We start from the raw sequence: 26,822 nt of genomic DNA on the forward strand, positions 1-26,822 counted from the left end.
CTAAAGAAAGAACTCTGCCAGCTATTTAGAACACTTAAAATGTATGCCATGAGTCTCAGAATCTTCATTCAAAATAAAACCATTCTCTTTCTTACTCATAGTCTTTCACAAAGCAAAGAAAAAGGATAAATGGAGAATATCTACCCTTATTTCTGTAGTAAATAAGGTTGTAGAATTTCATGTTTCCTTTCTCTTTAAAGAAGAAAGACCATCTGCTTTCACAGATGAGAAAAGTGAGATTCACAGGAGCAAAATCAATTCTGTAGTTGACATGGTAGAGAGACTACTCCTTAGGACTCTCACTTCCACTGATACACACTACTTCTTTTTAGGAACACAGAGAATGGTGTTCTTCTCCATGCAGGCTACTGCATGTCTGTTTATTTTCATAAAAATAAACTGTTGAATTTCATGCTACCTGACTTCAAACTATACTACAAGCTTACAAAACAGCATGGTGTTGGTACCAAAACAGAGCTATAGACCAATGGAGCAGAACAGAGGCCTCAGAAATAATGCCACACATCTACAACCATCTGATCTTTGGCAAACCTGACAAAAATAAGCAATGGGGAAAAGATTCCCTATTTAATAAACTGTGTTGGGAAAACTGCTGAGTCATATGCAAAAAGCTGAAACTGGATCCCTTCCTTACACTCTATACAAAAATTAACTCAAGATGGGTTAAAGATTTAAATGTAAGACCTAAAACCATAAACACCATAGAAGAAAACCCAGGCAAGACCATTCAGGACATAGGCATGGCATGCCTAAAACACCAAAAGTAATGGCAACAAAAGTCAAAGTAGACAAATGGGATCTAATTAAAACAAAGAGCTTCTGCACAGCAAAATAAACTATCATCACAGTAAGCAGGCAACCTACAGAATGGGAGAGCATTTTTGCAATGTACCCATATGACAAAGGACAAATATCCAGAATCTACAAAGAACTTAAATCTACAAGAAAAAAACAACCCCATCAAAAAGTAGGCAAAGGATATGAACAGACACTTCTCAAAAGGAGACATCCATGCAGCCAACAAACGTGGGAAAAAAAGCTCATCATCACTGGTCATTAGATAAATGCAAATCAAAACCACAATGAGATACCATCTCATGCCAGTTAGAATGGCAATCATTAAAAAGTCAGGAGACAACAGATGCTAGAGAGGATGTGGAGAAACAGGAACACTTTTACACTGTTGGTGGGAGTGTAAATTAGTTCAACCACTGTGGAAGACAGTGTGGTGATTCCTCAAAGATCTAGAAAAGAAATACTATTTGAGCCAGCAATCCTATTACTGGGTATATACCAAAAGGAGTATACATCATTCTATTATAAAGACACATGCACATGTATGTTCATTGTGGCACTATTCACAATAGTAAAGACTTGGAACCAACCCAAATGCCCATCAGTGATAGACTGGATAAAGAAAATGTGGCACGTATACACCATGGAATACTATGCAGCCATAAAAAAGGATGAGTTCACGTCGTTTGCAGGGATATGGATGAAGCTGGAAAGCATCCTTTTCAGCAAACTAACACAAGAACAGAAAACCAAACAAACACCACATGTTCTGATTCATAAGTGGGAGTTGAACAATGAGAACACATGGACACAGGGAGGGGAACATCACATTCTATGGCCTATCTGGGGAGGGGGGTAGGGGAAGGATAGCATTAGAAGTAATACCTAATGTAGATGACAAGGTAATGGATACAGCAAACCACCATGGCACGTGTATATCTATGTAACAAACCTGCATGTTCTACACATGTACCCCAGAACTTAAAGTATAATTAATGAACTACTGAATTTCCAAGGGTTGTGGCTTCAATTTGTCTTTTCCATTCTATGCAATTTATTTGGCTTTAGCATAAGATGCTATTTATAGTTCAGATTATTAAACATTTTATCATAAAATGTTCATGAATTTGTAAGTTATTTCATTTATCTGCCTTTATCTTTTTCTACTATCTAATCTAGTATCTAATCCTTATAAAGTTACAACTTGCTATGCTTTGACTGCAATCATTATTAGACTTGAAATTGAAGAACTGAAGTTAAATTCTGGCTCTCACCTTTATTATTTTATTATATTCTGACCAATTCAACCAACATTTGAGTGTCCCCCATATGTAAGGGTGGGGATGAAGGCTATAAAAATAATGACATGTGTCCCTGGAAAAGTTGCAACGTATTCAACCTCTCTGAATATTTACCTCTGCATTGGTAATGGTGATAAAGTTACTTCTCAGGTAGATATAAATTTATTTGAAAATGTCCTTTATAAACTATAAACAAAGGTGACAAAGTATAGAGAATAAACCTTATAACTTTCTTTTAAAAAGATGTTTTCTTTTCAAAGTATTTCATAAACAACAAAATCTATACTGCAGTAGTGCACTGTGTGACCTGTCAAGTTTACAAGATATGTGAAAGCAGTATTTACTGCCTTGAAAACAGCCTGCTGCCCACCTCTCCTTCACCATTCTTTCTGTCACTCATGGGCCACCTACTCTGCAGTATAATCCAAGGACGTTCTTTGTAACTTACATGTTTCAAATTATGTCTTCTATTAGGTTACAAAGTTCTGAAAATAGATTATTTTTCACTTTCTCTTATTAGCTGGATGGCCACTGAATACTTGAACTTCAGAGTTTCATTGTGTTAGGTTGATAGTGAACTTCAGTGTCATATATGATCTAACAATTCTTGATGCAATATTTTCTCTTGGGCAAATCTTTCATCCAAGCGACTCAAATTTTTCAACTGTAGTCATTCACTCCCTCTCCCAAAGAGCTTTTTGCAATTCTGAAAAATACTAGCTGTTCGTTTTTTGCTCTCATTGACCTCTGGTCACACTCTCCAATGCCCATTGTGAGTAATAGTTCCGTGTGCCTTAAACTCTTATTTTCATCTTATACTTCTTTATGCTCATCTTTATTTTTTAATTGGCTTCCAAAGCTCTGGCCATCAGTGGTGTGAAAGGAACAGATGTCACAGTTCAGCCCCCTGGCTTCCTGCCTTACCATAGAGGGATACTCAATAGACTGGACAGGTAAGTTTAAGACAGATGTCAACTATTCCAGAGTTTTCTGGCTAGTCCACTTTTGTTATGAGATCTTCTCTCCACATAATGCCAAAAGGAATAAAATATTTACTCAAACAAACACTCGGCTAAATGACTTAATCTACCTGATGTAGTTCTTCCTAAAGAAGATTTAATTATTAGGATTCTTGAAGCCCCCTTTTAGCGGGGGAAAAGGTCACTCTAAGAATCACTGTTAACATCACAAAAAAGCTAGGTAAAATCCTTTCTCTGTTACCTCAGCCAAACTTAAAGAATTCAGAGAAATGTAGCATTGTTGACCTTGAGCAGGCTGCCTAACCTTTTAGGCCTCTGCTTTGTCACTTACTTATAAATAGGGTATCAGTCACTTGGCTTACTCATAATGGCTCTCCTCGAAATTATTTCTCTCTCCTAGGGGCAATTAACAGAGCTATTTTCCTATTTATATTTATTTACTAAAATCTCATCATAGAGGAAAATACTAATTTATTAAACCACCAAGTAGGTTACAGACTCACAAATATTATTGATATTTAAAGCAAATTTGCCTTAATTACATTTTACCAATGGACAATTTAGGATGACCAGACCAAATCAAATCAAATTTCATCTATTAAAAAAAAATCAGTTAGGAGTGAGGACAGGAAAATTTCAAGGAGATAGCTACCAAAAAGCCACAGATGGATGAGATGAAACTTATTTATGAGATGAAACTTACATAATAAGATGTAGTGTAATTTTCCACTCTAGCATTGATTGGAAATATTGGCTCCAGTAACACCAAATCAACACATCTCTCCTACTAAGCTGTGCCAATGATTTATTCGATATGACTGGCCTTTAATATGACCCTCTTGTGTCACCTGCTAAAAGATGTCTGATCTCCCATGACTGACCTCTGTCTGTGGCTGATTTTAGTAGAATGGAACACTCCTGTGGTATTCTTGATGAATACCCCCAATGGCAGCCTAGGAGTGGCTCAGGGAAAGCAATTGTATTAATGCATTATAGTAATTTATTGGCAGTTTTGTGTGATAGCAGATTTACTGAAATAAGGCCTGCCAAAAAGATCGGGTTACAGCAGGAATACATGATTTCCCAACCATCCATAAAATATAAATCAAATGCCTTTTCTGTCCACTGTCAGCCACCTCCACCCACTCCTTGTCCTCAATCCCCAGACAAATTGAAGCACATGCCACAATTTGCACGGGGAAAATCAAACTCAATTTCGCAGTACAATGAAGTGAGTTTTGGTCTTGTCATGTCCACTGACATATTGATCCCTTGAAGATGGAAAAGATCAGAAAGCTCTGGAGTTTTGCTTTTATAAATATATGTGTGTAAAATGCAATGTGTAAATGAAGGAAAATATAGTGCTTATGCAGTTTTACAAAGTTGCAAGAGGTCCAGGGGGCTAATGCTATAAAAGAGTATTATGATATAAAAGTCACTATTTAACAGATCACATTTTCTTTCCCTTTAGAATTATATCTCTAGAAGACAAACGGTCTCCTAAGACAGGTTCATTTAAAGTGCAGCTGATCATTTCACAGCTAAAAGGAATTTTAACTAGTAAGGAAAAAAACCACACACACCCTATCTTGGCCCTTTGTAAAATTTATGTCAGATCTATAATGCAATAAGCCCAACACTCTATCAAATATTTTCTATTTAACCCGAAAGGGGACTAAGCCAAATCACTTACATGTCTACATTTGTTATATGCAAAGTGTAGTGATTGCAGCCTCCATGAAATGTGTCAAGATCTCACAGTTATTCACGTCTATAGATAAAGCATTAAAAAATGGAACCACTCTATTATAAGGTGATGATGAAATTGTAAGAAACACCATAAATACCCTAGAGTCTTGTAAGTTGCATTTTTAGCTCGACAGGTGGAAAAAAGCAATGAGGAAATGAATCTGTTTTCAGGTAGGCAAAATTTCAGTCGTTATGACAACAGAATGGCTTTCTAATTACTGCTTACTATAAAAATATTGCGAAATGCTCTGCAACCCCAAGGAGACTATTATGCATAATATGTGTTGCCCTAGACTCATGTAAATCTGCTGCAAACATAGCTCTGTGTGCCTTATTGGGAGGCAAACTAAGGCACAGACTGATGGTGTTGCACATGAAAATTCATAGGGAGGGGAACACACACTGGGGCCTGTCAGTGGGTGGGGTGAAGGAAGGGAGAGCATCAGGATAAATAGCAAATGCATGCAGGGCTTAATACTTCCGTGACGGGTTGATAGGTACAGCAAACCACCATCGCACACGTTTAACTAAGTAACAAACCTGCACATCCTGCACATGTATCCCAGAACCTAAAATAAGAATTTTAAAAAAAGCAAATGCTCACACAGGAATGTGAGTGGGGAAAGAGCTGCTTCCTTGATCCTAATCTAAGAGCATTCAAAGAAGTTTCTCGTTAGGCATGATCTTTAAAAATTCGAGCAATGCCTCACATTACCATATTCTAAAGTAATTACTTGCAGTAAGTAAAGATAAATTCATTACTAATTATGCAGTCCTTTCTTGTGAAATCCACAGTAAAATTATTTGAGTTTTTTTTTTAAAGCTGACAAGAGAATGACTGACTTTACTTCATCAATCAGTTTGACTAAAGTAATGATTTTCTTAGAATTAAAAACTTGTTGAAAGCTCTAAGTATTTCATCTGTAACTCTAAGAAGCATGTAGTTAATGTCACAGCTAATACATTTGTCAGTCTGCTAATTTTCTTTTTCTATTAGAATAAGTAAACATCAGCCCTTTTTAAAAGCATGCTATTTACCATGTGTCAGGAGCAATGCAGGGAGAACTTACTTATTTGAAAATCATGAGGGAAGGCATTATGAAATGAACAGGAATCATAGGAAGACAGTAAGAAACACGAAAGGGAAAGGAATTTAATAATTTCAAAGGGACAGTGGGGCACGCCTCAAGTTGAGTAGGGGAGAGTGATATTTAAAGGGGAACTATAAAAAAAAAAACATAAAATCAAACAAATACTGAAGCCAGAGATATCTGAAAATAGGAAAGAAGAGATGGCTTGAGAGAAATAGTTCAAATAAAAACAAACAAACAAAAGGCCCTTAAGTATACAATGAAAAGAAAAGAAAATGATACTTTGCCCGGTTGCCATTAGATCAGAGAGTGGTTCTTTGGCTCTTCAGACATATTTATTATTTGATGAAATTGGTACAGAAACAGCCCTACTGACTCTACTTCCCTTCTGAAGGACATAATCCACTAATTTATATTGCATTGTATCAGATTTTGTTTTAGACAGCTTCGGGATTAATGTAATTAGAAGAAGATAACTACTAGCAAACAAAAACAAGCCAGCTCTTTCTTCCATCTATCATCAGAACTTTTTTTAAAAGAATTGTATCCTTTTGTCATTATAGCACTCCAGAGCATAGGGTGATTTCCAAATCTTGTGTTCCGAACTAAACATCACTGTTCTTTTGGTGCTGTCAAGGAATAGCTAAGCTTCTTACCTTTCCTCATTAAAATGTGAGTGAAGAAGGCTAATGAGAAAATATATTCTTTAATGCAGAATTATTTAAGATGTTTCTTGATTGATTGTTTGCTTTTAACGATTAAATAGTTGTTTTTGTTTTTGCCATTTAGATATAAATTAAGAGGCACAAATGAGTTTCTAAAATTTGAGAACCCAAGTTTTCTGAAGTTGAAAAGAGCAAGGAAAAGATGCATTACTTACTTGCTAGACAGACTTAAGCTACTTAAATTAATTCTCTGTGCCTCAGTTTCCTTGTGCATAAAATGAGGTTAAGACTAGTAGCTACCTCACAAAGTTGTTTTGAGGATCAAATGAGATGTAATAAGCCTTCAGAAGCATGCTTGTCCTATAGGTATGTGCATTAAAGATTCATTAAAGAAGATTATTGTTTGTTAGCAGTTGCAATTAACCTGTCACTATCTTGAATACTAGTTTTCTTCAAGGTCTGTTTCCTTGGTTGTGCTTGCAGTGGGGAAACAGATGCAGCCAGAAATCACAAGAATGCATACTCTTGACACCAGAATTTCATTAAAAGAATGCTTTTGCTTCAAGTTGTCTCTGTCTCATTTATCAAAGACCTCATAGTTTTGGGGCCATATAAAGTAGCAGATCCTTCCCAGGTGTGTGTGTGGAGTATGTATGTATGGGAGGGTGGAGAGAGGGGCTTGGGCAATACAGACCTTCTTTAAGTCCCAGTGTGGGCTTTGTTGTGTGGGAAGGGCTATCTCCTGTAGAATGAAATCATGACCTGTGCTGAGCCCATGTGTCAAGGAAGACTCCACAGTGGAACGTGCATCCCAAGCAATGGAATCCTACATGCCTTCATGCTCCAGCCTGCCTCCCAGAGAGGCTGTGTAGCTGAGTATCCATATTGCACATCATGTAAATGTTGAGAACATCAGAGGTGATGTGTAGAAATCAACTAATATTCCAGCAACTAGATACATTCTTAATATTGCTATATGGTAATTAATATTCATAGTTCATAGGCAATCTTATTTTTCTAGCTTTTACAGTCATTATGTGGCTTGTGTATTAACGCAACAAAATAAGTTATGGTAGGTCTGAGTAACAGAAAAGTAGTCAAATATATGAGCATAATGTAGATTATCCCAGTCTAGCTCCTGTGCTTATTAAGAGGGCCATCTCCAGTTACTTAGAACAATGGAACTTCTTTACTATCTTATGCCTGATATGCTGAGGGTTTTAAGTACTACATATTTATTGATCTCTATCTATCTACTCATCTATTGACCTATCATTCATTCTACGTGTTTCTTCTTTTCCTCCTCCTTCCTCCGTCTCTTTTTGTCTCTGTCTCTCTGATAAGCTGCTTCTCTCCCTCCCCAATCCCTGACAAAAACAAAATGGAGCTCAAGTTCAGCCCTTTTGGATACTAGCTGAAGTAATAAAATCAGTACTAAAAGTAATAAAAACCAGCTGAAGCTGGATCCTTTCCTTACACTTTATACAAAAATTAACTCCAGATGGGTTAAAGATTTAAACGTAAGACCTAACACCATAAAAATCCTAGAAGAAAACTTAGGCAATACCATTCAGGACATAGGCATAGGCAAGGACTTCATGACTAAAACACCAAAAACAATGGCCACAAAAGCTAAAATTGACAAATGGGATCTAATTAAACTAAAGAGCTTCTGCACAGCAAAAGAAACTATCACTAGAGTGAACCAGCAACAAACAGAATGGGAAAATTTTTTTGCCATCTACCCATGTGACAAAGGGCTAATATCCAGAATCTACAAAGAACTTAAACAAATTTACAAGAAGAAAACAATCAACCCCATCAAAAGTGGGTTAAGGATATGAACAGACACTTTTCAAAAGAAGACATTTATGCAGCCAGCAACATATGGAAAAAAGCTCATCATCACTGGTCATTAGAGAACTGGTCATTAGAGAAATGCAAATCAAAACCACATTGAGCTAACAATCTCACGCCAGTTAGAATGGTGATCATTAAAAAATCAGGAGACAACAGATGCTGGAAAGGATGTGGAGAAATAGGAACACTTTTACACTGTTGGTGGGAATGTAAATTAGTTCAACCATTGTGGAATACAGTGTGACGGTTCCTCAAGGATCTAGAACTACAAATTCCATTTGAGCCAGCAATCCCATTACTGGGTATATACCCAAATAATTGTAGATCATTCTATTATAAAGACACTTGCACATGTATGTTCACTGTTGCACTGTTCACAGTAGTAAAGACTTGGAACCAACCCAAATGCCCATCAATGATAGACTGGATAAAGAAAATGTGGCACATATACATCATGGAATACTATGCAGCCATAAAAAAGGATGAGTTCATGTCCTTTGCAGGGACATGGATAAAGCTGGAAACCATCTTTTTCAGCAAACTGACACAAGAACAGAAAACCAAACACCACATGTTCTCACTCATAAGTGGGAGTTGAACAATGAGAACTCATGGAAAGAGGGATGGGAACATCACACACCAAGGACTGTCGGCGGGTGGGGGGCTAGGAGAGGGATAGCAGGGGGTGGGGTTATTGGGGAGGGATAGTATTAGGAGAAATACTTAGATGACAGAGTGATGGGTGCAGCAAACCATCATGGCATGTGTATACCTATGTAACAAACCTGCACATTCTGCACATGTACCCCAGAATTTAAAGTATAATATTTTTTAAAAAGATATATGACATGTAGGCCTTCTCAAGCACCCTCATGCACTTAAGAAGAGGCACCAATAATAAGAATTTTAAAGATGAATAATCAAGTACCTTACCTGGCTGAGACAAAAGTGGTGTGTAAGGGACTTTCGGTTCTATTGCACTCATTGGTGGAGGTAGCAAAGGATTGGCAAAGCTGCGGAGTGGATGAGTTGGTCGAACACAAGCCGTGGGGATGGTTCTGCTTGGTGCCTCCTCACTGCTGGAATGCTCAGGCTGAGATGGGGGCAGCATGGGTGGTTGTTGGGTGGTTGGTCCTTCATTCACTGCTGCAGTGGAGACAAGAAAAGTCATTCATTATTCCTGGACAAAATCTGTTTTCCCTAAGTCACTGGAAGGGTCTGGATCCATTCAGAGAGATATGATAGGATGTGGTGAGTCTCTTCTCCAAATTATGAACATTTATTATTCTTCTACCTTCATATACTTATGGAACAAGATAGCACTTCCCCTTTAAACAGCAGAAATAGATCCAGTAGAACAGAAATTTATCTTGGAGGAAGGGTAGTAAAATAAATTCAGCACCGACTATATTGCCTGAACTGTCTGGTCCCTCTAATCATAAGTGATGAAGCAAGAAAAAAAGTTATTTCTCCTTTCATAAGTAGCAATGTCAGTGAAATTCAATGTACCAAACCCTGCTACAGCTGCATTATTATCTATCAGCCAATATGCCAATTTTTCTGTGATTTAAACATGCCATGTCAACTGTCAAACAAATCAGAGTTACAGGATGCTCAGAGGCATTGCTAATAAAATGATACAAATAATAATCACTATCATTATCTTCCATAACAAAATAGAGGCACATCTAGCTAAAAAAATTATATGAGAGATGACTCTGCCAGAACAAGTTGCCTGAATGCAGAATTGCAATTTTTCCTCTTCGGTAGTAAACCTTGTAATTTTCAGGCAGATTACGGTAGTTGAAGAGGTTCTGCACAGTTATCGTGAGAGCCTATGGGCATATGGAAAGCTTTGTATATGGAAATACACCTTCCCTCCCCACCCCCCATAGAACACAGTTAAGATGGAATAAAATATTTTCCAGGAAGTTTCTCTTGTTAATGACACGGTGATTGAACTTGAACTGTTCATTCCTATTCAAAGTCAACAGGTCCAGGTTAAACTGCAGGTGAAATGAGCTGCATAGTTAGGTGTAAGTGTCAATAAAATATTTGTGATGACTTATTTCTTAAAGTTTTGTTGGGTAAATTGAAACAAAATGTGATAGAAGATAATATCTTGCTTTTGAAAGAGAATTTTTAACCAGGAAATATTTCAAGATAATTAGTGAGATAATTTTGAGACAAGTCTCCCGGAGGCTCAATGAGGTCAGCAAAGGGCAGAGGAAATAGAAAATCTGATAATGCTGAAGGAAATAGAGATATGCAGAAGTTAAATGTGTACTCAGAGGGTATCTATACTCATTCCTCTATATTCAGAAGGGGTCAGAGGTCTTCTGGGTGATTGAGCAGCCTCTGGGCTTTTCCCACTCAGAGATGAAGGTGGAAAGATATAAGGTTGGCTGAGCACAGGATGTAGCCATATAGCAATCAGAGCCAAAATACAGGCAGAGACTTGATAAAAGATATTTTTTAAACAAGAAAAATGTAATCAAGGCAGCAAACGAGAGAATCCCAAGGAGTTTGAAGAGAAGTACCTTATTTCCAGGCTAGGAAATCCTACCAAAAAAGAAGAAAAAGAGCAAATGAATGCACAATATTAAGGATAAGGTGTAGGGCTGCAAGCAAACCATTAAGGCAAATCCTTGGTGATGCTGGCTCTCAGATGCAAGGCTTTGTGTAGGTGGTATACAAGGCACTAAATTTCTTTTAAGACTGTAAAGGGGAGAGGAACATATGTGCTTGTATTCAAACAGTATTGTGTAATGAGATTTTTGATAGTGTGATTCTAGAGACAATGAAAATTACTCAGGTTTGACTTTGGACTCATTTAGTATAAAGAAGAATATGACCAATGGTCAAATGTTCGATTGTATTTAGCCAGTAACTAACTGTGGGCATCCTTGTGTCACTGGCCTGAGAGAGATGCCATCAAGTTCCATCCTCATTCTTTTCTCCCGTGAGAAAGTTTACTTTAATGTGGACCTTTTTGCTAGCAATTCCTTCCAGCCACAGGTCTCAGAGGACCCTTATGAAACATTAGATTATAGGCATTGCTTAGGAGGGAAAGGGAGGCTGTTTCAGAAAGGGTTCTCAAGATAATCTTTGGGTTGGAGAAAATTATTCATCACAAAGCGTTTGTAATCTCACAGGAGAACTTCTGGGGAAGTGAAAATGCTTTGGCTTCCACTAGACTGGTCTCTCTTTTCCTTTGTGAATTACGTGTCTCACAAATGAGGTTCCTGTGGCTGTTTCTCTATGTTCTCCTTTCATCTGCAATGGGCCAGCTTTTATTAAAGGGTCTATAAATGTCAGAGTAAAAATATCCATACAGGGAAGTAAATTTCACAATTGTCCTTAAAAATCTGCCTTAAATAATTCTCACTATTGAAGACAGATTGTAATTAACCTATGTTATATTTTTAACAGTGCTTTAACCATTAAAGGGACAATAATATGTTTATGATGTTTGCCTTCCTTCTTTCAATTTTTACTTTTCTCCTTTTGAATTTTTGAAATGAATGAAATATACATTAAAATATTATTGTGGAGGCCGGGCGCGGTGGCTCAAGCCTGTAATCCCAGCACTTTGGGAGGCCGAGGCGGGTGGATCACGAGGTCAAGAGATCGAGACCATCCTGGTCAACATGGTGAAACCCCGTCTCTACTAATACAAAAAATTAGCTGGGCACGGTGGCGCGTGCCTGTAATCCCAGCTACTCAGGAGGCTGAGGCAGGAGAATTGCCTGAACCCAGCAGGCGGAGATTGCGGTGAGCCGAGATCGCGCCATTGCGCTCCAGCCTGGGTATCAAGAGTGAAACTCCGTCTCAAAAAAAAAAAAAAAAAAAAAAAAAAAAAAAAAATATTATTGTGAACATAAGTTAATAAAATGTACATGCATTTTTAGTCTTTTGAAATTCAGTCTCTTATTTTGAAAAATTTCCTATTTTACATGAATTTTGATTATGTCATTGAATATTCTTTTTCCTAATCCTACTCTTTAATGCCATTGCTCCTCATCAGAAACTCTAAAAACAAAAGTTGTCTGCATGCCCAGTCCTCTGCCCCCAGTTTTCAGCTGGCATCCATGATCCTGGCTGCAAACATCATGATGTGGCTCTTGACTTTGAGGGAAGTGAAAATGGCTTTACACGGATGGGCCTCCTCTTTAGCAAAATCCATTCTTAGTACCACACAGGGAGAAAAGAAAAGTGCCTAATGTACTAGGCAGGAGTGAGAGGGCCCTTCCTCAAGATCAAATATATCACTAATCCCTAAGGGACAGTTTCTGTTGTGTTCAAAATGAATATATTGAACAGGTATAGGATTTCCATATATAATTCATAATTCTTATATTTTAAGTAGAGTAAAATAAATGCTTTTTGGAACTGGCTAACATTTAAGGCAGCAAAAACCCTTTAACAAACACAATAGCAACTGTTCCACTAGTGAAATAGTCTCATTTCAGATGAGCACGCTTGTCCAGTTCAGGCACTGGCTTCAGGACACCTATGTGAAACAAATTGGCTTAGTGACACGACATTTAGCTGTGCCAAGAGCTCTGAAAGAGAAGAAACCTGCTTTTGCCCACGACGTGCCTCTGCTCTGCAACTCAGAGTGTAGAGTGAAAACCAAATACAAGCTAGCAAGGCACTTGTTTTCACATGATGAAACAGTCTGAATTCATTGTGCAGATAGCGTACAATTACACAGTTGTCAAATCTCAAGGCACTTTATAACAAGTGATGTCAATACACATAAATAATTGCTACAAAATAACTGGCAAAAATATTGCAAAAATGGAAATGCGATCTTTCTTCTATCTAAAAACTACAACATGTGATAGAAATAATATAGCAAGCCAATAACTCTAAGTAAAGACTTGAGACATGAACATCTCTAGGAACCCAATTCACTCATTAATCTCAGAAGAACGAAACAATGCAGTATTTTTGCATAACCCCAGTTTCTTACAGCCTGAATATTTTAAAAGACCTAGAGAATAATCCATGAATTCCATTGCACTCCTGATTTTATCTAGGTCAAGTTTCATTTATTAGTTGATTTCCAGTTTGAGCGAGAACAGGGGCAGAAAAATAGCATGGATAAAGTTGACCAGCCTTCCCACTAGTTAAGACAATGTCAGAACTATAAGGAAGAGTGGAAATCTCTTTAACTCTCACATCACCTACTTGTTTCAAATATGAGAAACTGGGGGCACAAATTTTATACTTAATTGTAGAAATGAAGCCCCAAGTCTACCTACTGGTTGAAGTTTTCAAATACAATGCAGCTCAACTGTTCCTTAGGGATAGCTCATTTGCTTATTGAGGCTAAGAGTAGTACTGCAGTTACTTATTAAGAAGAGGAGGCTGGGTGTGATGGCTCACTCCTGTAATCCCAACACTCTGGGAGGCTGAGACAGGCAGATCACCTGAGGTAAGGAGTTTGGGACCGGCCTGGTCAACGTGGTGAAATCCCATCTCTATTAAAAAGACAAAAAAATTAGCCAGATGTGGTGGTGCATGCCCATAATCCCAGCTCCTCGGGAGGCTGAGACTGGAGAATTTCTTGAACCTGAGAGGTGGAGGTTAGAGTGAGCGAAGAATGTGCCATTGCACTCCAGCCAGGGTGGTTGAGTGAGACTCCATCTCAAAAAAATAAAGAAGAGGAAATATTTGTCCATCACAACTATATAAATATTTACTGATAGGTCAGCAAATACATGTCATGCAAATGTATATACCACATCTTTTCTTTCCTTATGGTGGGAGAGAAATTCAGCTTTATTTGTGCCTTCAGAAGGCGGCAGACCTTTGGGATAGGACTTTAGTGATTCATTTCTTAGAAAACTCAAAGGTCTTTCAGATAACTTTGGAGGAAAAAGAGTTTCCACCTTGGCAAAGTCAACTTTTTCTTTTTCTACGTGTACCTTTCTCTGTTTCCCAAGCTACTAATAAGATATCTCCACCCAGAGTCATGAAATGTTCTCTGCTTGAGAGAGAACAGGAATGTTTACTGTTCTCTAAGGCATTTAGAAACTAATACGGAATGGCGGGAAGCAAGATGTTAACTATTTCTGACAGTGATTTAGAGAATATTTAGTGTTCTAGAAAGGAGGGTGAGTGTTATTTATTTTTCTTTTAAGCAATTACTTGGAACGCATATTAGATCTTAGTCCCTTTGCATTGCACATAGCTTTGTTCAAAAGATTCTTGATGAATGACTGAAAATGTATTTTAAAAATCTGTAAAATTTTGGCCAGAAGTAGAACATCCATTGTCTTTTGATTTTAGATGAATTTAAAAAATTACTAAGCATTTTGTCATATAATTACTTTTATTTAACAATCCTTACTTTAAAAATTAAAAAAAACCTAGAGACTAAATATATTACTCAATCTCTCTCTCTCTCTCTCTTTCTGTCTTTTCTCTTTTCTTTCTTTCTTTCTTTCTTTATTTTTTTTTATTTTTTTTGATACAGAGTCTCTGTCACCCAGGCTGGAGTACAATGGTCTAGTCTTGGCTTACTGCAACCTCTGCCTCCTGGGTTCAAGTGATCCTCCTGCCTCAGCCTCCTGAGTAGCTGGGACTACAGGCATGTGCCACCATACCCAGCTAATTTTTTTGTATTTTTAGTAGAGATGGGGTTTCACCCTGTTGGCCAGAATGGTCTCAATCTCTTGACCTAGTGATCCACCTGCCTTGGCCTCCCAAAGTGCTGGGATTACAGGCGTGAGCCACCAAGCCCAGCCCAATCGATTAATTTCTAAGAAATTTTATTTTTAGAGGAATTTGAGGTTCACAGGACAATTGAGCAGAAGGTACAGCGATTTCCCCTATGCTTCCTATCTCACATACACACAGCCTACTAACCATCAAAATCACAAGTCAACCATGAGACTTTTAACCACAGATATAAACAAATTTTATACTAGCTGATTTCCTTTAGTCATTTTCATTAAGCTTTAACTTTTGGAGTCATTTTCCCCATGATCCAATAAGAGACAGTTTCACCAATTTAAGAGAAAAAAGGAAAGAGTAAATAGATGTTGGACCTCAATGAATACATTTTCAAAAGAAAACTATGCCTTTAAAAAAGGAAAAGAAATGAGTATCACAACACGAATAAAAATACTGAATTGCTAGTTTTAAAAGTCCTGATTTTGGCTTGTACCAGTCATGATGCAGAGACCTAATAATACACATTCTTTTTTTTATTATTATTTGAAATGGAGTCTAGCTGTATCACTCAGGCTAGAGTGCACTAGCATATTCTCAGCTCACTGCAACCTCCACCTCCCAGGCTCAAGAGATTCTCATGCCTCATCCTCCTGAGTAGCTGGGACGATAGGCATGTGCCACCAAACCTAACTAATTTAGTAGAGACAGAGTTTCACCATATTGACCAGGCTGGTCTCCAAATCCTGACCTCAAGTGATCTGCCCACCTCTGCCTTTGAAAATCCACACATTCTTTTAATGTTTCCCTTTAAAGTCAGAGCATATACAAGAAATCAAAAGAATGTAGTAGACAACAAACCAATGAGGAGAATACTAAATTAAAAGTAAAAACCTGTCTTTTTTGTTGCAGAGAGCTTCATTTTAGAAGTGAAGAAGGCACTTGTGGGCTCTAAATTCTTTGATTGGAATTGTATTTCCAGTTGTCTTGGGATTTGAAAATTTTTTGGTTGTTAGACTTTCCATATCTTTCCCATTTAATTCCCTTCAGTGTGGTTTGGGCACCTATTTTTCCTTGAGTTTTTGCACACAACTCTATTCTGTAGATATTATGTGCAGTGAGAAAAGAGAAAATAAATCCAATTCTCTCTTGGCAGATCTTTGATGCCTTTTAATTCTAACCTTGCTATATCTAGACGATTTATGATTTCTTAGAGCTGTCCCTGTTTGGTTGGAAAAATATACCTTACCTCAAAATATATTTTATTGTTGTTACTATCATATCTATTACAAAACATCCTATCTCACATGAGCTGCTGAGTCACCTGTTCTTAACTAAGAGATGAAAGCCATAAAATCGATTTTAAAATGCTGTGCTCAAAAAAAAAAAATGTCAAATGGCTTAGCAGAAATCACCAGGGTGTATATAATAGCTTGAGAGTCTCTTTCCATTCCTACCTTCCTTCAAATAAATGAAATACTACACTGGAAATCCTTTTTTTTTCTGAGAATTAATTTTTAAAGCTGAAAAAGTATTACTTAACTGAATAAAGAAATCTAAAGCATTCATCTAAGTTTGGTTCATCAGTGAGACATAACCAACACATACCAAATATGATGGGAGATATTACTCGATTATTAATTTCCTATTTAATAGGACATATTAATTTCAAGCACCCATCACATCATTGTTTGATGGAACCACTTGATCCTTGTTTCCCCACCACTTCCCCCCGTATTGTCAGTGGAGTGTGCTGTGGAAAGGGGCCTAGGGAACCAGTATAAATGCACATGAGCTAGGATCCAAAGCACTTGTGTTGGAAAGGAAAATTCTTGTGCCACAGTCATAGGGAAATCAATCTTCCCAGAGCTAAGAAGGTCAGAATGCTACTCATTTTACAAGACTCCTTTGCTATTACTCATTCATTCTTATTTAAAAAATAAAAAGGAAAATACATTACACTGACTTCTTCCTGCTCCAAAGCCTCGGTCCACTGACAGTGTTGGGAATGGCACAGGCCGGAGAGTGAACTGCGGGTGGGGATATCCACAGGTGGGAGACGGGAGGATTCCTGGGTACTGGGCACTTTCTAGCGTCGGCACAGGGATGGCGCTCACAACAGCTGCAAAAGAAAAAGGTTAATGAGTTATTTGAATCTTATGTGTCCACGCAACAAGCAAAAAAAAAAAAAAAAAATGGTGAAATTTTCAGATCCTCAAATCTATACATAACCTTCATGGTATCAAGTACATTCCCTTGCTTATCTCTCTCCACCAATCCCACTTTTTACTTTAGAAAAGACAGCTCACTCCTCAAGCATCTTACTATGAGATATTATTATGCAGTTTAAAACATTCTAAGGCTCCAAACAAAGAAACAGTTAATCAAGTTACCATAAATCCACCTTAATATTTTATTTTGATCATTTTGTTTTTTGTTTGTCTTGATCTTATTCTTTCTTCTAAGGATGAACTATGGCATTATAAAGGTCAGGTTGTTCACAATCAACTATATTGTGTAGAGTGGGCCAAAAAAGTGTTGGGAATTTTCCATTAATTCTGTGAAAGAATGTATTGCTCTTGAGAGACAGTTCAGAGACAGACAGACAGAGAGAGAGAGAGAGAGAGAGAGAGAGAGAGAGACGCAAAGTGTTTTTCTCAATAGTTATACTTAGGATTTATCTTTAAATAGAAAATATCTTCAAATACCCAAATCAGAGCAGGTGAGTGACATATTAAGTGTAACTGAATGTTTTTCAGGAGTACCAACATTTTAAAGTTATTTTTAGGACCTCAGGTAGGTACTAAAAATTATTAAAGATTATTAAAAATAACTTAGGATGAGAGATTATAGTGTGATTTTTAGCATGTAATTTGGAAGAAGTTCAAATTATTTAGTGATTGCTATGAAGATCTCATTGTTACAGTACTCATTCATATATATGTATACACTATATACATATATACACTATATATATATGCAAACGTATGCAAAGGTTTCACGGTGTTTATATAAATAAGAAGCACACTGGAACAGAATTAATGCAATAAGCAACATTCAGACATGGATATATGCAATTAATATACAAAACACCCCATTCATATCATTAAGTGATAACACACCAATAAAATTTTACTCTATATGCAATTGTCAGAAACACTAATTGTAATGTTAACAAAATCCACAGGAAAGAAAATTAACAATTAAAGACTCATAGTCACCAGAATTAAAAACATAAAATAAAATTTTGGTTCATATAAATTTTATGCTACAAAAACATAGATAATCAATAAAAGACCCACAAACATAAAAATAGATCATGTCTGTATGTTGATCTATAGGGGAAAAATTGTAGATTCTAGTTCAAGGATAAAAATGAGTGATGTTAACTTTTATCTGTTAACAAGCCACCTCCTTACATATTTTGTAAAGGGATGATGTTGGTATCAAACCACTATGGTATTCTTATGCATTTAGATTGGTTTAAAATTCCAGAAAAATTCCATCTTTCACAGGTATGTTATATGTAACAAAATATTTTAAGCATGAAATTTTAAATGTATGAGGGGATACATGGTTATTATAAATTTAGAGAAGAGTGAATGAACATTTGAGAATAAGTGGTACAAAGCACAATGCCTCAATAAAAATACTTTATGAAAAGCACATTATGGATATACAAACATATAAAGAGGCTCCAGAAAAAGGGAAATTTCAAAAATGACAAGGAAACTTTTTATAAGAATCAAAGATTCAAACCAGATACCAGCCAAAATCTTACAAATTCCTTAAAGAAAGAAGTTATAATTTTGTTGTCTTTGTGTCTTTCCTAGTACAGTGCTAGAGATACTTCATATTTTTCAAGTGAGTAAATATGAAGGATTTTCTAGGAGTATTATTTAGAAATGTGTCATTTTAATACACTGGAGACTTTTAGAGTGGCTTGATGTATGTTTTATTCTACTGTGGTATATAGTTACTATAACTACAACAATAATAATAATGATAATAATAATGCACTTGAACATATTTGTAAATAAAAGCCATAAGAGAATAAACTCTATTTTTAAACAACTCAAATTCCCAGACTCTGAGACAGTCAGTTGAATTATTTCAACTGTCTTACTGATCAAATAGATCACTGCAGTCATTAAGGTGGATTGCTAGGTTGCAAAGCATTCCCTGTATTCATAATTTTCTCTCATAAATAAATGTGACAATGTTAGTCTCCCTTAAATATAGAAGATACTCATTCTACAAATTGTGCATACTATATTTTCTTATCAAAATGATTATAATAAAAGCAAAATAATTATTTAAAAACATTTTATATAATATGTTTAGAAAAGGAGTTTCATAAGTATGTTCTGATTAGGAGCCAAACAAATATGGATAGAGAAACATAAAACAGTTTTGCAAGCCATCTAGTCTTATAGTTAGAGTACTGAGAACACTCAAGAGACTAAATTTATACTGCAGTTCCAAGTCTTTCATTACTGAAGAAAGAAATTTTACTTTCTAATAGTTTTATCTTTTTGCTACTGGCCTGATAACAAAGGGTTTACAAATAATAAAAGTTATTTCAAAAATAATAAATCTGTCATATGTTTCTACATCTCAAAAATGCTAATTATTTTATTTCCTGACATGAAATAGAATAGTCAGCATCCCAAAGCTTTGATCTTGGAGTATTTCATTCTATGATTCATTTCTGAAAAGGCACAGAAGTCTACATTTTCTTACAACAAAAAATAATCATCCTTAAACTAAGTTGAATAAAACACCAGATATTAAGGTATATTTTGGTATTTTTCCCCTCGATGTCAGTTTTGAAAGTCAGATACACACACACACACACACACACACACACACACACACACACACACAAATGCTTCAACTCAAAGCATTCACTCCACTGCTATGTTTATGTAAAATAGCTCAGAGAGCGATATTATCAAGCATTTTCAATAAATCTCTGCTCTGCAGCAAAAAATGACAAGAAATCTGTTCTGACACAGCTTTGTGACAATTGAATTTATCTCTGACACTGATGCACAAAGATTTTTCAAGTAGAAATTCCCTCACCAAATTACTTAGCTCCATGAACAAAGCACATTGATATTTGAAAACTTCCATATTTCTGTGGAATCGGGGATGATGTCCCCTTTATCATTTTTTTATTGCATCTATTTGATTCTTCTCTCTTTTTTATTAGTCTGGTTAGTGGCCTATCTATTTTGTTGGTCTTTTCAAAAAACCACCTCCTGGATTTGTTGATTTTTTGAAGGGTTTTTTGTGTCTCTATCTCCTTCAGTTCTGCTCTGATCTTAGTTATTTCTTGTCTTCTGCTAGCTTTTGAGTTTTTTTGATCTTGCTCCTCTAACTCTTTCAATTTTGATGATAGGGTGTCGATTTTAGACCTTTCCTTGCTCCTCATGTGGGCATTTATTGCTATGAATTTCCCTCTAGACACTGCTTTAAATGTGTCCCAGAGATTCTGATATGTTGCATCTTCGTTCTCATTTGAAGAACATCTTTATTTCTGCCTTCATTTCATCATTTATCCAGTCAACATTCAGGAGCCAATCATTCATTTTCTGTGGTTTTGAGTTAGTTTCTTAAACCTGAGTTCTAATTTGATTGCACTGTGGTCTGAGAGACTGTTTGTTATGATTTCTGTTCTTTTGCATTTGCTGAGGAGTGATTTACTTCCAATTATTTGGTTGATTTTAGAGTAAGTGTGATGTGGTGCTGAGAAGAATATATATTCTGTAGATTTGGGGTTGAGAGTTCTGTAAATGTCTATTAAGTTTACTTGGTCCGGATCTGCATTCAAGTCCTGGATTTCCTTGTTGATGTTCTGTCTCATTGATCTGTCTAATATTGACAGTGGAGTGTTAAAGTCTCCCACTATTATTGTGCAGGAGTCTAAGTCTCTTTGTAGGTTGTTAAGGACTTGATTTATGTATCTGGGTGCTCCTGTATTGGGTGCATATATATTTAGGATAGTTAGCTCTTGTTGTTGCATTGATCCTTTTACCGTTATGTAATGCCCTTCTTTGTCTCTTTTGATCTTTGTTGGTTTAAAGTCTGTTTTATCAGAGCCTCGGATTGCAACCCCTGCTTTTTTTTGCTCTCCATTTGCTGGGTAAATCTTCTTCCATCCCTTTATTTTATTTTGAGTCTACGTGTGTCTTTGCCCATGACATGGGTCTCCTGAATACAGTACACTGATAATTCTTGGCTTTTTATCCAATTTGCCAGTCTATGTCTTTTGATTAGGGCATTCAGTCCATTTACATTTAATGTTAATATTGTTATGTGTGAATTTGATCCTGCCATTTTATTACTGGTTGGTTGTTTTGCCCTTTGGTTGGCATAATTTCTACATTGCATCATTAGTCTTTACCATTTGGTTCTTTTTTGCAGTGGCTGGTACTGGTTTTTCCTTTCTGTGTTTAGTGCTTCCTTCAGAGCTCTTGTAGGGCAGGTCTGGTAGTGACAAAATCTCTCAGCAACTGCTTGTCTGTAAAGGATTTTATTTCTCCATCACTTATGAAGCTTAGTTTGGCTGGATATGAAATTCTGGGTTAAAAGTTCTTTTCTTTAAGGATGTTGAGTATCGGCCCCCACTCTATTCTGGCTTGTAGAGTTTCTGCCAAGAGATCTGCTGTGAGTCTGATGTGCTTCTCTTTGTTGTTGACCCGACCTTTCTCTCTGGCTGCTCTTAGCATCTTTTCCTTCATTTCAACTCTGGTGAATCTGACGATTATGTGCCTTGGAGTTGCTCTTCTAGAGGAGTATCACTGTGGTGTTCTCTGTATTTCCTGTATTTGAACGTTGGCCTGCCTTGTTAGGTTGGGGAAGTTCTCCTGGATAATATCCTGAAGAGTGTTTTGCAGCTTGGATTCATTCTCCCTGTCATCTTCTGGTACGCCGAATCAATCACAGGTCTTTTCACATAATCCCATATTTCTTGAAGGCTTTGTTCATTTCTTTTCACTCTTTGTTCTCTTTTTTTGCCTTCTCATTTTATTTCATTGAGTTGATCTTCAATCTCTTATGTCCTTTCTTCTGCTTGATCTGTTCGGCTACTGAAACTTGTATATGCTTCACAAAGTTCCTGTGCTGTGTTTTTCAGTTCCATCAAGTCGTTTATGTTCTTCTGTAAGCTGGTTATTCTAGTTAGCATTTCGTCTAACCTTTTTGCAAAGCTTTTAGTTTCTTTGTATTGGGATAGAACATGTTCCTTTAACTCAGATAATTTTGTTATTACCCACCTTCTGAAGCCTGCTTCTGTCAATTCATCAAATTCGTTCTCCATCCAGCTTTGTTCCCTTGCTGGTGAGGAGTTATGATATTGTAGTCGGGGAGAGGCATTCTGGTTTTTGATGGTTTCATTCTTCTTGCGCTGGTTTCTTCCCATCATGTTGGATTTACATAGTTTTGATCTCAGGTAGCTGCTTGGGGAGGTGGCCTTTCCTTTGTCTGCCTGCAGAGGCGCTGCTGGGCTGCCACGGATTCAGTGGAGCTGCTGTGTCTTTTATTTACTCGGGAAAATTAGGCTGGCTTCTGCAATGGCCACAGCCCTTCCCCCTGCCAAGCTGGATCATTCCTGGTTGCTCTCTAACTGATGTTCTGGGTGCAAAACTCTGGAGTGAGAGGAGTTTTTTAGCCTGCTGGCTTTGTGCGGGGGACCCGTCCTGCTGTATGGGCTGTTTCCCTACTTTCAGTTCCCCTTCTTTCTGGGGGGCAGGTAGCTCTGTCCAGTTGGCTTTCTGGCTTTCATGACAACCAGTGCTTCCTCCTAGATCTATGCTGACAAGCTCAGTGTTGGCCGAAGTTGCTGTTCTGCCCTGTTCAGACAGCTTGCTGAGGCTTTTCAGCCCGGCGAAGATCTCCTGTTCTGTGGGTTGTAGAGGGCTTGGGTGGAGTGCTGTATCCGAACCAATATCCCAGAGAGGGAGATCCCCTAGTCCTCCAGTCAGTTGCATGCTCCTCCTGGGTAGGGCAGTGCCCCGCCTTGCCTCAACTTGCCCTATTTGGTTTATACCCACTGTCTAATCAGACCCACAAAATGAACCTGGTACCTCATTTGGAATTGTGGAGACCAGTCAGCTTCTGAGTCTCTCTCACTGGGAGCTGCTTTCCAGAGCTGCTTCTTATTCAGCCATCTTGGGACAAACTACCATTAGAGATCACTACAAACAACTCTATGCACACAACCAGTAAACATGGAAGAAATGGATAAATTCCTGGACACTTGCACTCTCCCAAGACTAAACTGGGAAGAAGTTGAAACCCTGAATAGACCAAAAGCAAAGGCTGAAGTTGAGGCAGCAATTAATAGCTTACCAACTAAAAAAAGTCCAGGTCCAGATGGGTTTAAAGCCGAATCTACCAGATGTACAAAGAGGAACTGGTACCATTCCTTCTGAAACTATTCCAAACAATACAAAAAGAAGGAATCCTCCCTGACTCATTTTATGAGACCAACATCATCCTAATACCATACCCAGGCTGAGACAGAACTAAAAAAGAAAACTTGTGTTGATGTTCCATGATGAACATCAACACAAAAATCTTCAATAAAATACTGGCAAACAGAATGCAACAGCAAATCAAAAATTTATTCATCATGAACAAGGAGGCTTCATCCCGGGATGCAAGGCTGGTTCAAGATATGCAAGTCTATAAACATAATCCATCACGTAAACAGAACCAAAGACAAAAACCACGATTACCTCAATGGATGCAGAGAAGGCCTTCGACGAAATTCAACAGCCCTTTATGCTAAAAACCCTCAATAAACTAGGTATCGATGGAACATATTACAAAATAATAAAAGCTATTTACGACAAACCCACAGCCAATATCATATTGAATGGGTAAAAACTGGAAACATTCTCTTTGAAATCTGGCACAAGACAAGGATGCCCTCTATCACCACTCCTATTCAATATAGTATTGGAAGTTCTAGCCAGAGCAACCAGGCAAGAAAAAGAAATAAAGGGTACTCAATTAGGAAAAGAGGAAGCCAACTTGTCTCTATTTGCAGATGACATGATTCTATATTTAGAAGACCCCATCATCTCAGCCCCAAATCTCCTGAAACTGATAAGCAACTTCAGCAGTCTCAGGATACAAAATAAATGTGCAGAAATTACAAACATTTCTATATACCAATAACAGACAAATGGAGAGCCAAATCAAAAGTGAACTCCCATTCACAATTGTTACAAAGAGAATAAAATACCTAGGAATACAATAACAAAGGATGTAAAGGACCTCTTCAAGGAGAACTACAAACCACTGCTCAATGAAATAAGAGAGGACACAAACAGATGGAAAAACATTCCATGCTCATGGTTGGAAAGAATCAACATCATGAAAATGGCCATACTGCCCAAAGTAATTTATGAATTCAACACTATCCCTATCAAGCTACCAATGACCTTCTTCACAGAACTGGAAAAAACCACTTCAAACTTCATATGGAACCAAAAGAGAGCCCACATAGCCAAAACAATCCTAAGCAAGAAGAACAAAGCTGGAGGCATCATGCTGCCTGACTTCAAATTGTATTACAAGGACACAGTAATCAAAACAGCATGGTACTGGCACCAAAACAGAGACATAGACCAATGGAACAGAAAAGAGGCCACAGATGCAACACTATACATCTACAATTGTCTGATCTTTGACAAACCTGAGAATAACAAGCAATGGGGAAAGGATTCCCTGTTTAACAAATGGCGTTGGGAAAACTGGCTAGCAATGGGCAGAAAGCAGAAACTGGACCCCTTCTTGACACCTTACACTAAAATTAACTCCAGATGGATTAAAGTTCTAAACATAAGACCTAAAATCATAAAAACCTTAGAAGAAAACCTAGGCAAAACCATTCAGAACATAGGCATAGACAAGGACTTCATGACTAAAATACCAAAAGCAATGGCAAAAAAAGAAAAAGCCAAAATAGACAAATGGGATCTAATTAAACTCCAGAGCTTCTGTACAGCAAAGGAAACAATCATTAAAGTGAACCAGCAACCAACAGAACGGGAAAAAGTTTTTGCAGTCTACCCATGTAACAAAGGGCTAATATCCAGAATCTACAAAGAACTTAAACAAATCTACAAGAAAAAAACAAACCCATTCAAAAGTGGGCAAAAGATATGAACAGACACTTTACAAAGAAGACATCTATGAGGCCAAGAAACAAATGAAAAAAATGCTCATCATCACTGGTCATTAGAGAATTGCAAATCAAAACCACATTGAGATACCATCTCACACCAGTTAGAATAGTGATCATCAAAAAATCAGGAGACAACAGATGCTGGAGAGGATGTGGAGAAATAGGAACACTTTTACACTGTTGGTGGGAGTGCAAATTAGTTTAACCATTGTGGAAGACAGTGTGGCGATTCCTCAAGGACCCAGAAATAAAAATACCATTTGACCCAGCAATCCCATTATTGGGTATATACCCAGAGAATTATAAATTGTTCTATTATAAAGACACATGCACACATATGTTCACTGTGGCACTGTTTACAATAGCAAAGACCTGAAACCAGCCTAAATGTCCATAAACGATAGACAGGATAAAGAAAATGTGGCACATATACACCATGGAATATTATACAGCCATAAAAAACGATGAGTTCATGTCCTTTGCAGGGACATGCATGAATCTGGAAACCATCATTCTTAGCAAACTGACATAAGAACAGAAAACCAAAGACCACATTTTTTCACTCATAGGTGGGTGTTGAACAATTAGAACATGTGGACACAGGAAGGGTAGCATGACACATTGCAGTCAGTTGTGGGGGGGGCTAGAGGAGGGACAGCAGGGGGTGGGGAGGGATAAATGAGGGGAGAAATACCAGATATAGGTGATCGGGGGATGAAGGCAGCAAACCACCTTGCCATGTATGTACCTATGCAACAATCCTGCATGATCTGCATATGTACTCCAGAACCTAAAGTACAATTAAAAAAATCAAGGCTCATAAAAAAAAAAAAAAAAAAAAAAAACTTCCATACTTTTTAAAATGTTAGCACTAAATCCCTATAGGAAACGGAAAGTAAAATTTTTTTTTAAGCTACAAATTTTAAGAAATAAAACTCTCCCTAGATATTTCTCAACATGGTACTTGATGGAACTGAGCGATTTGTTGAGGAGACAAAGGGGACAAAGATAATGGTATGTTGAGCCGAAAGAACTTAACTGAAATGATTTTTCATTCTGCCTCTTTTTATCTTTTTTTCCACAATGACCTGTATATTATCTGGGACATTTGGAAATTTAGCATCTATTGTCCTTGATAAATATTTATATCTCCTTCACATTTTCAGGCAATCTTTGACAAGCAAGTGTCACAGAATGGCATCCACAGGTATCCACAAACTCCATGGAGGGCTGCTTTTGGAAAAGCCATAAGATTCACAAATAAGTGCTTTGCAGTTATCCTTAACATAGTGGTAAAGAGTCTAAGTGCTGAAGTAAAACTGCCTGGGTTCGTTATCTAGTTCTGCTCCCTGCTAGTGAATAAGCATCAGAGCCAGCATCAAAGATGCCTCTCAGTGATCCCACTTCATGAAATTCACATGCCTGTGGGGTCTCCTTGCACATTTTACTAGGACTTGTCTGGTGACCAGTAGAAT

At 37.3% G+C, this 26,822-nt stretch overlaps 1 protein-coding gene and 1 long non-coding RNA gene across 5 annotated transcripts in view; one reads left to right on the forward strand and one right to left on the reverse strand.

The window, feature by feature from the left end:
* LOC105725294 (uncharacterized) overlaps window positions 1-3,064 on the forward strand; it is a 398,310-nt gene extending 395,246 nt beyond the window's left edge. For both annotated transcript variants that reach the window (XR_001109261.3, XR_010343620.1), the window contains exon 4: window positions 2,977-3,064. This is a non-coding gene — a long non-coding RNA (uncharacterized LOC105725294). The remainder of the gene's footprint in view (window positions 1-2,976) is intronic.
* DCC (DCC netrin 1 receptor) overlaps window positions 1-26,822 on the reverse strand; it is a 1,184,710-nt gene that overhangs the window by 33,857 nt on the left and 1,124,031 nt on the right. For 2 of the 3 annotated variants that reach the window (XM_012464272.3, XM_012464274.3), the window contains exons 26-27: window positions 17,107-17,268; window positions 9,396-9,608 (exon numbers count right to left, since the gene is read on the reverse strand). In XM_012464272.3, the coding sequence (XP_012319695.1) occupies window positions 9,396-9,608; window positions 17,107-17,268 (375 nt within the window). The remainder of the gene's footprint in view (window positions 1-9,395; window positions 9,609-17,106; window positions 17,269-26,822) is intronic. The other variant, XM_012464273.3, reaches the window with a different exon arrangement.

This window comes from Aotus nancymaae, unplaced genomic scaffold, assembly GCF_030222135.1.
Source record: "Aotus nancymaae isolate 86718 unplaced genomic scaffold, 86718_ANA_hifiasm-v0.15.2.pri h1tg000020l, whole genome shotgun sequence".
Classification (NCBI taxonomy): Eukaryota; Metazoa; Chordata; class Mammalia; order Primates; family Aotidae; genus Aotus; species Aotus nancymaae.